We start from the raw sequence: 16,333 nt of genomic DNA on the forward strand, positions 1-16,333 counted from the left end.
GGGGGGGGGGGGGGGGGGGGGGGGGGGGGGGGGGGGGGGGGGGGGGTTGGAGGGCAGGGTGTGTGTGTGTTTTTCTTTTAATCCCAATAATTTTATGAGAATTTTTCTCAGTGCTGGTTATCAGCTTAGGTAAACAGAATGACTTTTTGATATGTAGTTTGATTTTTTTAAAACTTTAGGACAGTTTTCTTGTTTATACAGTTAGTATTTGTTCTATATGCATTGTTTTGGTTTTTTTTCCCTATGAAACTCCCACATGTATGCTGAATATTCTTTGCCTACTTTGTCATTCTCAAATCCTTTTTTATTCTCTGCTTTTCTTATTAATATATTTTCTAAAGCCTGAAGCAATCAGAAACTGTTTTTCCTGAGCCATTTGAGAGTAACTTGCTACCTTGATGTCTCATCACCCTTGAATACTTTGGTATATATTTCCTATAAATAACGGTATTTTCTTATGTAACAAAGCCATCAAAATCAAAAAGTAACATTAATACATTACTATCTAGTGCTCACACCCCACTGAAGTTTCCCCAATAATGCCCTGTATAGCAAAAGGATCTAGTTTGAATCATGAGTTGTCATATCTGAGCATACATGCATTTAGTTGTCAGATCTTTTTAGTTTCCTTCAGTCACAACAGTTCCTCAGTCTTCCCTTGACTTTGTAATCTTGATACTGTTGAAGATTACAGGTCAGTTATTTTATAGACTGTCTCTCACTTTAGGTTTGTCTGATGTTTCCACATGATTAGATTCTGGTTATGCAAATTTGGCAGGAATATCAAGGAAGAGATGTTATGTTCTCTCCATTGCACCCTGGCAGGTAGTTTTACAATTTTGATTTGTCTCATTCCTAATGTTATTAACTTTCAGCACTTGATGGAGGTTGTATCTGCCAGGTTTTTCTACTGTGAAATTACTTTTTCCCTTTGCAAATAATAAGTTATTGAAATCATATATACTTCTCCATTCTCATCAAACTTCCAACTAATTCAATTATTTTTGTTAGTAAAGACTCATGATTTCCGAATTTACTCAGTGCAGTATAACCTCAAATTGTTGCTCAATATAGCTCAAATTGTTCTCAATTTAGCCAGTGGGAACCCTTTCAAACTGGATATCCTGTCCTTTTGACACATCTCCATCATTCCTTGAGCATTTCCTTGCTTTCTGGCACAGAATATTACAGAATAATCTAGTACTTTCCCTGCCCCACCCCTGGAACTGGCCATTAATCCAAACAGCCTTGGTAATTTTGGTGGGGAAGAGTATTTAGAAGCCAAGATCTGAGTTAGGTGTGCTCACTGCTATTGGGTCCAGGCTCTCTCAGTGGACAGAGCTAGAGAATTATGTGCATGCATGTATGTGTGTGTATACACACACACACATTATATATGTAAAATAGACACACATTTATAACTATATTTGTTTATATAAATTGAAAACCTTATGTTTATACCAATTTCTCCAATTCTAATCTAATATTATAGGTTTATATTTTAGTTTTCTCCCTTTCCATATTTAGCACTTCTCTAAAAATGAAAATTATAGATAACATTACCTTTAGCATATATGTATTCATTGGATCAATCTCTCTGTAGGTAAGGAGTCTTCCGTCTCTACTACCAACCACTTCCTTGACTGAACTCTAACTAGTCTGCTCAGACTCTCCTCTTTGTTAAACTTAATTTTTGAAATAAAAGTTTTATTTCTAATAATTTTCTAAGTTTCATCAACTCATTTATGTTGTCCTTTCATATACTCCATAATTATTCTTTAACTTGTTTTGAAATATTAAGATTATACTTTTATTTCATGGGCATGTTTTCCTGGCATATTTTCACTGTGGAGATGTTATTCTGATCCTTATTTTCATTTTTCAAACAGGTTTCCATTGGATTCAGTATTGATCCTTTTCTGTTGTTCATTTTTATGTGGAATTAGTTTTCCTGAACTTTCATTTTTATTTATTTTTAAAGATTTTATTTGAGAAAGAGCAAGTGAGCGAGCACATGCACAAGCGGGCAAGGGTAGGGTGGGGTGGGGGAGAGGGAAAGCAGACTCCTTGCTGAGGAGGGAGCCCAACATAGGGCTTAATCCCAGGACCCTGAGGTCCTGGGCAGATGCTTAACTGACTAAGCCACGCAGGTGCCCCAGTTTTCCTGAACTTTTAGATAAGACTATTCTGGGTTAGGATAGCTCTTCTATCTTCACAGCTCTGGAGCTCCCTCTTTTGTTGTTTCTGACAAATGTTCCAAGATGTGATTTCATACACTGTTAAGATTTCCTGGTGGTGTACTTTCCTTCTACTCGTCCATACCTTCTATTTCCTTTGGCCCTATTATCCCTATCCTGCTCAATTTGGATTTTATTCTCAGAAGTTTTCTCTTAGTGTAGGGCTTTGAACTGAAATGGAGCTATCACTGGTTAATTGTGTCAGAGGGCCCATCTCCCTCATACCTTATTGTAGATCCCCTGCACTTAAAATGTAGATTGTGCAAAAACCCTTACAGTTGTAGATACTGTTCTCAAATTGGCCACTGCATTTTCTAGTGAGTACTGACTGGCTTTTGGGCTTCTTGTGCTGCTTCCCCTTGTACAGATGCTGGTTATTATAGGGTCTCATAGGTGTTGATGACTTGTATACTTGCTTGTATTTTGGGGTTCATGAGATACTTTTCCTCTAGTTTTATTAAAGATCTGTTAATAAATTTTGGTTTTGCTATCCAATTTTTTTTTTTTTTCTGGGAATGGGGAGGCGGTAGTTCTGGGCAATTCAACTTTAAATCTACTATCTTATTTTTAATTTTCTATTTGTCCCACTGCTCTATCAATCCATTATTTTAGTGGTTGTCCCAGAAGATTATTAGGAGGTGATGAGTTTTCAGTATTTATTACTTTTGTTTTTAATATTTTAATCTTTTAAATATCTTATTTGTACATTTACTTATTCATTCACTTATTTTAAAGATTTTATTTTTTAAGTAATCTCTACAATGTGGGGCTTGAACTTACAACCCTGAGATCAAGAGTCATGGGCTCTCCTGACTGAGCCTGCCAGGTGCCATTATTTTAATAATGACTGTATTTAACTACTTCGCCAAATTCCTGAAAATTCGATAATTTGGCTCTTCCAAGCCATTATATCACAGCTCTTATACAAAAGCGATGTCTGTGCTTCCTTACTGCCTTAACAGCTCTGTGATGCCTTTAATAAAAATGTTCATTATATTTCATGGAGCATTATTAGTTTTTTTCAGTGATTTTGCCAGTTGAAGTAATGAAAGTCCTAGTGACTTAAAACATTCTGCATTTCAGAAATTTAAAAACCTTCTGTAAAAAGAACATGTATTTTTTTCACATTACTTTTTATAGTAAAGAAGAATACTCTTTCCTAAGAAGTAACTAAGTTACTAAAAGTAGCAGTTAAAGTCTCTTCAACATTTAAGATACTGGAGAGCTAAGTCAATTCCTGTTAATTTCTTAAATTTGTGCCTCACTGACTCTATTCAGATTTTCCTATTTATGGTCTTTACTTAATATTAACAATTCCTCCTAACCATCTGTCTGTCCAGAACATACTTCAACACTTTCCTCAAATTTACTTTTCCTTTAAACCTCCCATTTCATTTAGGTAGCTAAGATTCCTCACTTTCCTTTCTGTTCAATCAATTAATATTTTTAGCTCTATCAATTTCCACTGTATATCCATCCTGTATACATTTTCTTAGATTTTATTTTTGGGGGAGAGTTTAATTTCTTTTTTCAGTGAAGTTATTTATATCGCTTTCCTAGAAATCATACCACAACTCATTCCAGGAAAGCTATACTGGAAGAAAACGGAAATGTTATACAAAAAGTTTTCCCCATTCAGCATTTCAGAAAGTTTCAAACTTGTCATGAAATATATTTAGGGAGTCTCTGAACTGCTGGCCATAAGTTAAATAATATGTGTATGCTTATAAGAGGAGAGATAATGTTTAACAGCTTATTTTCTGCATTTTGTTCCCCTTTTCAACTTCTAATCTTTGTTTTGATTCTGCTAGAAGTGAAAAGATGGAAGAAATTAGGGGAAGAGTGGGGATAAATGGTATCTCCCCCAATCTCTTTAAACTTGCAATACCAACTGTGAAGAATAAAACTCATTTATACTCTATAATGAAATATATTAATTAAATGTAGAACTTAACAACTGAGAGCAATAACTCTCAGAGAATAGATACAACTGGTTTAGGAAAGAAAACGGGAAATGTTCTGAGTAAGAAGGCAGGCTGGTTAGGTAGTAGGAAAGGGTAGAAAGATACAGGAAGGAAAGTAAGAGACTAAAACAAAATTTAATTAGGAACCAGCTACAGAAAATCACTCTAAGAGATGACAAATGCTTGTTTAACAAAGAAGTGCCACTCGTCCAATACAACCTCTCCATTTAGTCTGTACTTCTCCTCTCTTTGGTTGTTACCAGAAGAAATAATGGAAATAAAATGAGGAGACTGGGGTTAAAACTCTACCTCTGCAGCTGAGATTTAAATTAAAGCTTTGGAATTGAGACAAGTGGCTCTGATCAAATCTCACTTTTCTAGATTTCCGTTGTCACTTAAAAATTAGGAATAATATCAGTTTCAAGGAATTTTTTTTCCTTGTGGAAAAAAAGATCACAAATTTATAGTTTCATGTTAAGTTTAATTCTTTTTCTTTTCTTTTTCCTTTATAATATCATTGTAATATTATCAATATTTTTTGAACCAAAAATTTAGATTTAAGGTCTGAAAGCTGATATAGTGTACTTGAGGAACAATGAGATAAAATATTTAGGGCTTTTCAGGATGTGGGGACCCACTTGGAACCCAGAGTTGTCATAAAGATTATTTTAAACTGAAGACACTGGAGATTCAACAAATGCAGAAAGAAGGCCTTCCCAGAGCTTCCCTTATCTGACCAAAGGAAATAAGGCTATCATAAATCCCCTCTCCTGGGGAGTATTATGGCTTTGAGAAGGAAAGACTACTCTTATTTTTATAGACAACATTTTTACAAACTTTCTCCTAAAAATCCGTTTGTTTTTCCTAAAGAAACCTATTTGTTTTTCCCACAGAAGGTTTTCCTCTCAACTCTTTTTTCCATACTAAGTTAGGTATATAAGCAATTAATGAGCCCTACTTCTTTTGCTGGCTCCTCATATGCATATATAATAAACCCTTTTCTCATGTGAATCTTTTGTCAGTTTAAGTTGCAGGCCCCAGCAACTGAAACTAAAAGGTTAGAGAGAAAGTTTTTCCTCCTCTACAAAGAGGCTAGAAGAAATCTTAACTATGTAATAGCTGTATAACTGGCAAATTACTTAAACTTTTTGTGTCTTTGTTTACTCACCTGTAATGTAAAATCGAGGTAACAGTGCCTACCTTATAGTTTTTATGGGAGTTAAAAGAGTTAATAAATGTAACATGGTTAGTACCATATCCAGCACACAATTTTTCTAGTATATTCTATTACCCAACCCATAGGAAGCTCTTGAACTATAGATCAGAAACTATTCGTCAAAATTTTGTAACTTCTGAATACAGAGTCAAACACTAGCATAGTAATTCCAGTGCCCGTGTTTGATTAGAGCTATAGATCCTAAAAGATAAAAACTTACTCCTACCAAAAGCTTACCTCTTTGCCTGTTTGTATGAATACATGTATGTCAGATTAGCAATGAAGCAGAGAATCCCCAAAGGATTTATCATTAGTAAAGTGAAGATACTAACTGCAGAGAGATGACTGATTAGCAGAGTGTCAGGTGACTCCTTTTATACTTTTTTTTTTTTTAAAGATTTTATTTATTTGAGAGAGAGAGAGAGAAAGCACATGAGAGGGGGGAGGGTCAGAGGGAGAAGCAGACTCCCTCCTGAGCAGGGAGCCCCATGCGGGACTCGATCCTGGGACTCCAGGATCATGACCTGAGCCGAAGGCAGTTGCTTAACCAACTGAGCCACCCAGGCGCCCTGCTTTTATACTTCTTAAAATGGCCAGTTCACTGAGAAAGAAAATCTGAGCCTTCAACTTACATCCTTGGCCCTCATAGCAGTTACACACTGATGGTGTGGAATATATATATATATATATTTTTTTTTAAAAGATTTTTAATTTATTTATTTGAGAGAGAGAGAATGAGAGACAGAGAGCATGAGAGGGAGGAGGGTCAGAGAGAGAAGCAGACTCCCCGCCGAGCAGGGAGCCCGATGCAGGACTCGATCCTGGGACTCCAGGATCATCACCTGAGCCGAAGGCAGTCGCTTAACCAACTGAGCCACCCAGGCGCCCCTATATATATATATTTTTAACAAATGTTGTACAACAAAAATACATTTGTTAAAAATATATTATATTAAAATGAAACATAAAGCTATATAGCATCACTGCCTTATAAACAAACAACGTAAGTAGCAATACAGCAAGGAGGACAGGTGTCTTCAAAGTACCCAAAACATGCTTTTAAATTTTAACTCTATTTTTGGTCTCTGTTTTTTTAAACCTATGATGTCATTTCTTCTCTCTGCCCATTTAAATCCTATCCATTCTTCAGGTTTCCAGTTAAGCCCCAATCTTATTCTATGGTAGATTTTCTTTTTTTTAAAGATTTTATTTATTTATTTGACAGAGAGAGACAGCGAGAGGGAACACAAGCAGGGGGAGTGGGAGAGGGAGAAGCAGGCTTCCGCAGAGCAGGGAGCCCTATGTGGGACTCAATCCTGGGACTCTGGAATCACGACCCGAGCCAAAGACGCTTAACCGACTGAGCCACCCAGGTGCCCCTCTATAGTATCTTTTCTCATGCCAGGCAACATGAAGTACTTTCTTTTGAATTCCTAAGGCAAAGGCTGTCTTCTGTGCTCTATTGGTACTTACCATGTTTTTCTTAGGCAATGGTACCATAGCTATCGTAAAAGAATACAGTAAACATCAACATTGCCAGACTAAGCACTCACTAAAATATTCCCAGTGAAAAGTATCTAGATTTTGAAGGTAATAGATCGGGGACTGAATCCTAGCTATTACTAGCTTTGTTATGTGAGTCTATCTCATCATCTGTATGTATTTCATAAGGCTCTAGAGCAAGGTTTAAATAAGTAACAAACAGGCACCTAAATAAACATCTCATTATAAACTGTGTTAAATGTTATAAAGAAAAAATACCACAGTGCTATCAGAAACGGAATCATGAGAAAGAGCCAGCCATACAAAGAACAGGGAAAAAGAACACTCTAAGAAAGTACAGAATGATCAGAGAGTTAGGATAGTATATGATGCAATAAAGGGTCTGAAAGAAGACCTGTACGGTTAGAGCCTAAGGAGCAAAGGAAGGAGAAGAGGCATGCAGTGATCACATGTGTTGTGCTGTGCTCAATCACACAGAGCCTTCCTTGCAGGTCCTTTTAAAGGGTTTAGATTTTATTCAGCATTTAATGAAAAATGTTTTAAATGGGAAATGACACAATGCAATCTTTGTATTTAAAAAGATCACTTTGCTTGATGAACAGAATGAACTGGAGAAAATCAAGAAAGAAATAATGAGACTTGTTAGAGGCTATCAGAATAGTTTAGGTAAGAAAGGATGGTGGCTTTGGTTAGGGAAGTATCTGGATACACAGAGATTGAGAAAGGGGCTCTGGGTCTTCTGGCTTAAGAATCAATGGAGGTACCATGTACTGAAATGGTAAAATAATTGTTTGAGGAATGCTCAGTTGCAAACACTATGGAGAAATACAGCTGGTGACATCAAATAAGATACATAATAAGTCTGGTGCTCAGGAGATGTTGGGGGAAAAGATTGCATCTATAAGAGTAATCAACATAAGGGTCTAAACTGGAAACAGAAACACTTACTAAAGAGTAGCTACTTTAATAATCAAAGTAGAATGCAAATTCTCCTTGATAAAAAAATGGCTCCATCAAGAGAAGAGTTTAAATTTTGAATACAACTGAAGAAAAAGTATCAATTAGAAAGGTTCTTATAAAAGTATAGAAATCTCAAAAAAAGAACAAAAGAGAAGAAAAACAGTATAAGCACAGAAAAAGACAATCTGAAAGGAAGATTCTTGGGCCCATTCAATAACTATCCTAGGAAAATGGTAGCTTACCCTTCCCAACCATCAGTGGCAAGTGTATCTAGTGCATACAGATGTAAATTAGAATTATTTAAAAGCTGCTAAATATAAAAAATGGTAAACTTAACTATCCTTGTTCTGGTCTATGCTTACCAAGCATTAGAGCAATTCTTCCTCCTATCAATACATTTTTAACTCCTTATTAAATATAACTCAGTATTTTTACCTGGGTCTCAGAAGATTCTTTCTTGGCAAACATTAACTAGAATATGTCTGAATTCTGATGATTCTGACTCAATTTCCTAGCATGTTGTGTCCTTTTAATAGAAATATTCACTTCTTTTTAATTCAGTAAAGTTTGCTTCAATGTATAATTTCAAACATTTATTCTCTTCTTAAAAAGTTTTTTTAGAAAGTCTAATTATGTATTGCATATCCATTCTTGCCGGTCTTCCATTGCTAATATTTTCTCCCTAATCTTTTAAAATTCTCCTTATTTGTTTCTTGTATCCTCTATGTCCTCTATTGATTTCTGCAGTACCTCTTTGTCTTTGTGTTCAATTTAAAAAGTTGCTTTCTTTTTCTTTCCTGGGTTCTGCTATCTCAAAATCAATGTCTTGGTTGTGAAGCCATTTTTTCCATACAGTTCTTAAACTTCTATTTAGTGTCTTCTTTAAAAGAAATGAATGTATTAGCTGTTGAAAATATTGAGATCAAATTTTCATCTGATCTATGCCAATGTTTTTGTGTGTGTGTGGCTAACTTTTATTTGTTGCCAAGCTTTGCTATTTGTTTCCACTTCTTAATATCTTTGTATGAATGCCAGGACAGTTACTTTTTAACTAGTTATTACTGAATGAGTTGGATTTTGCTGGACCAGCTATTTGGCTGAACCAGAAAGTTAAGGGGTGCAGGAGGGACAGAAGCACAGTATCTTCATGGCCTTTGAAACCAAAGGACTGTCACATTATCTGATGCTATCCAGACAGATTCTTTTACCCAAATACTACTACTCCACTTCTCTAAACCAAACCACATCAAGGAGGGCTTCTGTTTTAGCATGTTCACTCCAATTGTCATGAGTCTTGTCAAAACCAAAAGGATGATGTTTTTATACCTCAAAAAGAAGCTCCTCACCTTTAGAAAGAGTAATTTTCTGTCATAATCTAAGTTCTGCCACCACTGAGAATTCTCAACATTCCATATTTTTACTCTTCCCTCTTTCTGTGTGGCTTCTGCCAGATCTCAAGCTGCATAAGCAAGTCTTTGCCTATGTTTTGTTGTCCAGGTCTTATATCTGTCATCTTAGTTTTGCTTAATGTGAGGTGGAGTTCTGTTGGTAGAAGTGCGTGTATGTTTTATTTTCCGTGTTGCTTTTGTATGTTTTCTGGGGGAGGTCAGATATTGACTTACCTTTAATCATACCTAAATAGTCTATATTCCTTATGCATCTATATAAATGAGAACCCTTCTATAATACTAAGAAGACAGTATCTTAGTAAATACTGAGAACTTGGCTTCCATACAGCACACCTATAGGGCAAGAATGTGTTGGCTGGAAGATAAAAGCATGCGTGGCCCCATTGGAGGTTTTGTTTCTCACTGAATTAACAAACTGGCATTCTGATTTCATATATTAGTCTCTATTTGTTTGGTTAATGTGAATTTATTTGGAATTTATCATTATGTAAGTGGATTTACCTCTGTTCAGTTAATGGACCTAAAATGCTGAGGTTTACAACTGTACGTATTATGAAATAGCAAGGAAAGCCCTACATGCTACTTTGATTAGCTAAAAAAATTTTTTAGGTTTTGTTACAAAAATAAATTCCAATCTAAGAAACAAATATAAATTTAACAGTTGCTCAATTAGAAACTGTTTCACTGACTCCTTTAGTCACATCATTCTTTCCTTCTTCACCTTGTTGTTTATGAACACTAGCCGGTATGCTATGTATTCTTCTGGGTGTTTACGCTTTTTATATGTGGCTGAAGTTTTACTGGAGAAGTGGATATGTTGATGTACACCACTAGAGTTTTACCTATGTTTAAATATGGCATGACCTTAAGTTTTCCATTACCACGTTCTTCCCCCCTAGGAACTTAGGTCATGTCCATGATACTTCACTATCTAGAAACACATTACATACCAAACTTGTATTTTTTTCTCTTTAAACAGCAATAAAGGGTATTATAAGCGTATCTTAAATCTTGATATTAACAAACATAATCTAATTCAAAAGTCAGAAGAAATTGGGATGACCAAATTTTCTCTGGCAATGCTATCATTGCATATGGTTTTTATGATCCTTTGGGATCACTGAGTTAGTAAAGGTATGTGTTTGGTTAGAGGACAGATTTAAAAAAAAAAAAACACTTAAAAATTAATCCAAATTAACAGTGAAATACTCAAATTCCTACATCCTACTGAACACACTTTGACCTGGATTGTGAAGTAGGTTCAGACTAAACAAACACTAGATTAATAAAAGAGATCAAAACATAAAAATGTTAAGCTTGGAAAGTTAAACATTATTAAGAGGAAGAATTCTAAAACCTCAAATAAACAACAAACACAGACAGCAAGAATTTTATTACCTTCAGGCCGATATTGCGCAACAATCGTGACCGCTTGGCCAGCATTTTTCAAAGCGGCTGCTGCTTGCTCATGGCTGGCAGTTCTGAGGTCAACACTGTTTACCTGTAAATCAAATTGAATCTTAAATTTGAAAGAAATTGTTCATACTGATTAGAAACCACAATAGCCTGTTCTTTGAGTAGGCACAGAAAAAAAATTACATGCAATAACTTTATCACTAAAATATCTTCTTGTTCCAATTTACTAAAGTATATCATGGAGTAAAAATATTACTATCAATGAAAGCAATTTTATTCACTAAGAATACTTTGCTTAACATCAAGTGAGCAAAACCAAAACATCTTTTTAAAAAGATTTTATTTATTTATTTGACAGAGAGAGAGACAGCGAGAGAGGGAACACAAGCAGGGGGAGTGGGAGAGGGAGATGCAGGCTTCCCGCTGAGCAGGGAGCCCGATGCGGGGCTCGATCCCAGGACCCTGGGATCATGATCTGAGCCTAAGGCAGTTGCCCAACAACTGAGCCACCCAGGTGCCCCAAAATCAAAACATTTTCTTCCAGGTTTTCCGGGAAGTTGCCTACCAATCTCTTGGGAAACATACCTTAATTTGATAACTTGAAATATCAACAAATGTCATCATATTGTGCAGCTTATTTCACTAGTAACTCAAACAACAGGAGGGACATTCATTTTGTATGTAGCATCCTTTCAATTTCTGCCATACTTTCACTCCTATTACTCATTTCAGTTCCAATTGTCTTCCTCAAACTAAGATTCCATTCTTTTGGAGTAAAGTATTAATAGCTCAAATTTCAAAGACTGACATTTAAATAGAGTAAATGTTATCAAATGAACAAGGAGACGTGTTTTGAAGACAGGGCCCTTCCTTGGGTAAATAATTACTGAGGTGATCAATTCCACTCGAAAGTAAGCAACTTAATTCTTATTTCTGAAAGGCTGCCAATACCCAGTATATACTGCAAGCACACTATCTTAAGACACTGTGCCTTTTCCACTATTAGCAAAACTTAAATGGACATTCATGGGAGTATTATATTTGAATGGTCATAGCTTTAAATACTTAAGTTGTTTTTTCCCCCTAAAAATCATCAGTGAATAGGCTACAGTAATGCTTTCTTGAAACCTTGATCAAATATTTTTGGAAAGGAAGAACTGTCAAGCCATTTTTATATGAAAGTGTGTTTTGTCGACATCAAATCTCAAACCTGTTAAAGATCATATACCAATTTTGGAAAAAATGACTATGAGCCCAGAAATTCTTGGGATTATAAAATTTATATAAAAGAACATTTTAACCATGTAAAGACCTGACATTTGGTATTATCTATAAAGGATGTTATTATGCAGCTAAGTTAAAACAAATACACTTTTTAAAAAAAAGTTTTTATTTAAATTCCAGTTAGTTAACATACAGTGTAATGTGAGTTTCAGGCATACAATTTAATGATTCAACACTTCCATACAATACCCAGTGCACATCACAACAAGTGCACTCCTTAATCCCCATCGCCTATTTAACCCATCCCCCCACCCACCTCCCCTCTGGTAACCATCGTTTTTTTCCTCTATAGTTAAGAGTGTTTTATGGTTTGCCTTTCTCTTTTTCCCCTCTGCTCATGTTTTCTTTCTTAAATTCCACATATTAGTGAAATCATATGGTATGTTTTTCTCTGACTTACTTTGCTTAGCATAATATTCTCTAGTTCCATCTATGTCGTTGCAAATGCCAAGAGTTCATTCTTTTCTATGGCTGAGTAATATTCCTGTGTGTGTGTGTGTATAAATAAATGTATATAAAATACCTCACATCTTTTTTTTTTTTTTTTTAATAATACACCACATCTTTATCCATTCATCAGTCCATGGACATTTGGATTGTTTTCATATTTGGCTATGTAGATAATGCTGCTATAAATACTGGGGTACATGTATCCCTTTGAATTAGTATTTTTGTATTCTTTGGGTAAATACCTAGTAGTTCTTGAATGAAAATCAAGATCAAAAAAACTTTAATCTAAAGAAATGTAACACAATGTAATGTGCTTTTATTGGAGATAATTTCTAGCTGAAGGCTATAAAAAAAACTCAACACAATGTATAAATAGTTTTACTTTGAGCATAAAGTAGAATTTCTAATTCCCTGAAAAACAAATTAGTAAAGAAATATAAAAGAAGATAAATTTTCACAGATAATTGCAGGAAAGATTATAATTCTTTTTTTCTTTAAGATCTTCCTTCCTTCAGGGTGCCTGGGTGGCTCAGTCGTTAAGCGTCTGCCTTCGGCTCAGGTCATGATCCCAGGGTCCTGGGATCGATCGAGTCCCGCATCGGGCTCCCTTCTCCGCGGGAGGCCTGCTTCTCCCTCTCCCACTCCCCCTGCTTGTGTTCCCTCTCTCGCTGTGTCTCTCTCTGTCAAATAAATAAAGAAAATCTTTAAAAAAAAAAAAATCTCCTTCCCTCCTTTCTCTGAGAGCGAGCGAGCAAGCAGAGGGGGAGAGAGAGGGGCACGCAGACTCTGTGCTGAGTTCAGAGCCCAACACAGGGCTCGATCCCACGACCCTGAGATCATGACCTGAGCCAAAATCAAGAGTCTGATGTTTAACCGACTTGAGCCACCCAAGCATCCTGAAAAGATTATAATTTTTAATGAATTATTCCTGAGCAGCAAATCTTTTTGCTACAGAAAAGATCTGGACATCTTGTATAGATTCAAAAAAGAATAATTTAGTAAGACTACAAATTATAAAAACTTTCTAAAATATCACCAAACATTTTAATAGAAGATACATTATCAAGGATATTTTAAAAGAAATCCTTGCACTGAGAGACATATTTGTGTAAACAGCCTTAAGGTCACTTTTTTTACACTATCACTTAAAAAATTTACATAAAACCCACATTTTTGAAGTGTACAATTCAGTGGTTCTTAGTACCTTCAAAAGGATGTGTAATTAGCACTATGATCTAATTCCAAACATTTTCATCACTTCAAAAAGAAACCCACTACCCATTAGCAGCCATTCCCCTTCTCCCTTAGCTCCTGGCAACTACTAATCTACTTTCTGTCTCCATGGATTTATCTATTCTTTCCTTTTTAAATAAATGGGATACTATGATATGTGGCCATTAGTGTCTAGCTTCTTTCACTTAGCATGCTTTCATGGTTCATCTCTGTTGTAGCATGTATCAGTGTCCCATTACTTACTACGGCTGAATAATATTCTATCATATAGATACTCCACATTTTATCTGCATTTTAACTTTAGTCCTAGGTGTTTTACTCTTTTTTTTTTTTTTTAAAGATTTTATTTATTTATTTATTTGAGAGAGAGAGAGAGAAACAGCATGAGAGGGGATGGGGTCAGAGGGAGAAGCAGGCTCCCCGCTGAGCTGGGAGCCCGATGTGGGACTCGATCCCAGGACTCCGGGATCATGACCTGAGCTGAAGGCAGTTGCTTAACTGACTGAGCCACCCAGGCGCCCAGTGTTTTACTCTTATAAGTGAAACTGTTTTCTTTTTTTTTTTTAAGACTTATTTATCTTAAGGGGGGAGAGGGAAGGAGGGGGGAAGGCAGAGGGGGAGAGAGAGAGAGAGTGAGAGTGCAAGGCAGAGAGAGGCAGAGGGAGAGAATGAGAATCCTCAAGCAGACTCCCTGCTGAGCAAGGAGCCTGAAGTGGCACTTGATTCCAGGACCCTGGAAATCAAGAGTTGGATGCTCAACCGACTGAGCCACCCAGGTACCCCTTCTTAATTTCACTTTTGGGTAGTTCAATGTTGGTATATAGAAATACATGTGTTTCTTGTCCAGTGGTTTTCTGTCCTGCAAACTTGCTGAACTTGTCTATTAACTCTAATAGTTTTTTTGTTGTTGTTGCTGGATTTTCTGATTGTCTGTATATAAGAGATCATGACATCTGCAAATAGAGACAGTTTTCCTTCATTGTTTTAAATCTGGAAGCCTTTTATTTCTTTTTCTTGCCTAACTGCCCTGTTTAAAAACTCCAGTATGATACTGAATACAGGTGACAAGAGTAGACACCCTTGTCTTGTTTATGATCTTAGAGGGAAAGACGTAATGGTGTTGGTTTCAAGAAGTGCTTTTTCTGTGTCTATTGAGATGATTGTGTCATTTATGTCCTTTACTCTATTAATACAGTGCTTACTTTGATTAATTTTCTAATGCTGAACCAACCATTCATTTCTTGGATAAATTTCACTTGGTTATGGTATACAGTCCTTTTTTAAATTCTGGTATATAATGTTTTTTATCATTCTGTCTCCAGTTTGCAATTCTGTTGAGGATTTTTACATCTCTAAGGATGTAAGGAATATTGGTTTGTTGTTTTCTCCTTCTATTATGTCTTTGTCTGGTTTGATAAAAGAACAATACTGTCCTCCTAGAATGAGTTGGGAAGTGTTCTTTATGCCTATTCCTTTTTGGGGGAAGTCTGTGAATGACTGGTGTTAATTCTTTAAATGTTTAGTAGACCGTACCAGTGAAACCATCTGGTCCTGGGCTCTTACCTTTGTGAAATGTTTTATCAATTCAGTCTCTAATTGTTATAGGTCTATACGGATTTTCAATTTCTTTTTGAGTCAGTTTCAATAGTTTATGTCTTTCAAGAAATTCATCAACAATGATACAATATATACAATATATACTATATCATATATAATCTATAGAACATATACATTATAAAATGTACTTTGTCTTTAGTAACAATTTTTATCTTAGTTTTCTTTGTATGACATCAGTATAGTCACTCCAGGTGTTTCCTGATTACTGCCTGCATAGTATAGCCTTTCCAACCTTTTAGTTTTAATCTTTGTTGAAAAGTAAACCACTGTCTTTGAATCTAAAATGTGTCTGTCATAGACAGCATATAGTTGGATCCTGTTTTTTTTTAAAGATTTATTTGAGAGAGAGGGAAAGCACGTGCATGCACATGCAAGGTGGGTAGGGGTAGAGGCAAAGGGAGACTCAAACAGACTCCCCAGTGAGCACAGAGCCCCACACAGGGTTCGATCTCACAGTCCTGAGATTGTGACCTAAGCCAAAACCAAGAGTCAGACGATCAACTGACTCAGCCACCCAGGTGCACCCCGGATCCTGTTTTCTTTTTTTTTTTTTTTTAATCTACCCTGTTAATATCTGTCTTTTAATTAGAGTGTTTAATTCATTTACATTTAATGTAGTTATTGAAAAAGATTTGTGTCATCTATTTTGCTATTTGTTTTTTTCATGTCTGATATCTTTTCTGTTCCTTCATTCCTCCATTTCTACCTTCTTTTGTTAAACAGATAATTTCTAGTGTACCATTTTAACTCCCTTGTTTATTATATGTATTTTCAGCTATTTATCTCTGGATTATAATTAACATAGTGTTCTACACTTTGGATTATACCATCTTAATTTCATTGGTATATAAAACTCTGTGCCCTCTACCTGCCTTGTGATACTATTGTCACATAAATTACATCTTTTTAAAATGTGTGCCCATCAGCACAGATTTAAATTATTGCTTTATTCAGTTGTCTTTTGAATCAGGAGAAAAAAGGAGTTACAAACAAAAAATACACTTCTACTGTATTACATTTATCTATGTAGTTACCTTTAACAAC

At 35.6% G+C, this 16,333-nt stretch overlaps 1 protein-coding gene across 12 annotated transcripts in view; it reads right to left on the minus strand.

The window, feature by feature from the left end:
* Positions 1-16,333, minus strand: part of DLG1 (discs large MAGUK scaffold protein 1) — a 259,668-nt gene that overhangs the window by 49,614 nt on the left and 193,721 nt on the right. For all 12 annotated transcript variants that reach the window (XM_044919872.1, XM_021692594.1, XM_021692593.1 and 9 more), the window contains one exon: positions 10,688-10,790. In XM_044919872.1, coding sequence (XP_044775807.1) covers positions 10,688-10,790 — 103 coding nt within the window. The remainder of the gene's footprint in view (positions 1-10,687; positions 10,791-16,333) is intronic.

Source organism: Neomonachus schauinslandi, chromosome 1 (genome assembly GCF_002201575.2).
Source record: "Neomonachus schauinslandi chromosome 1, ASM220157v2, whole genome shotgun sequence".
Lineage (NCBI taxonomy): Eukaryota > Metazoa > Chordata > Mammalia > Carnivora > Phocidae > Neomonachus > Neomonachus schauinslandi.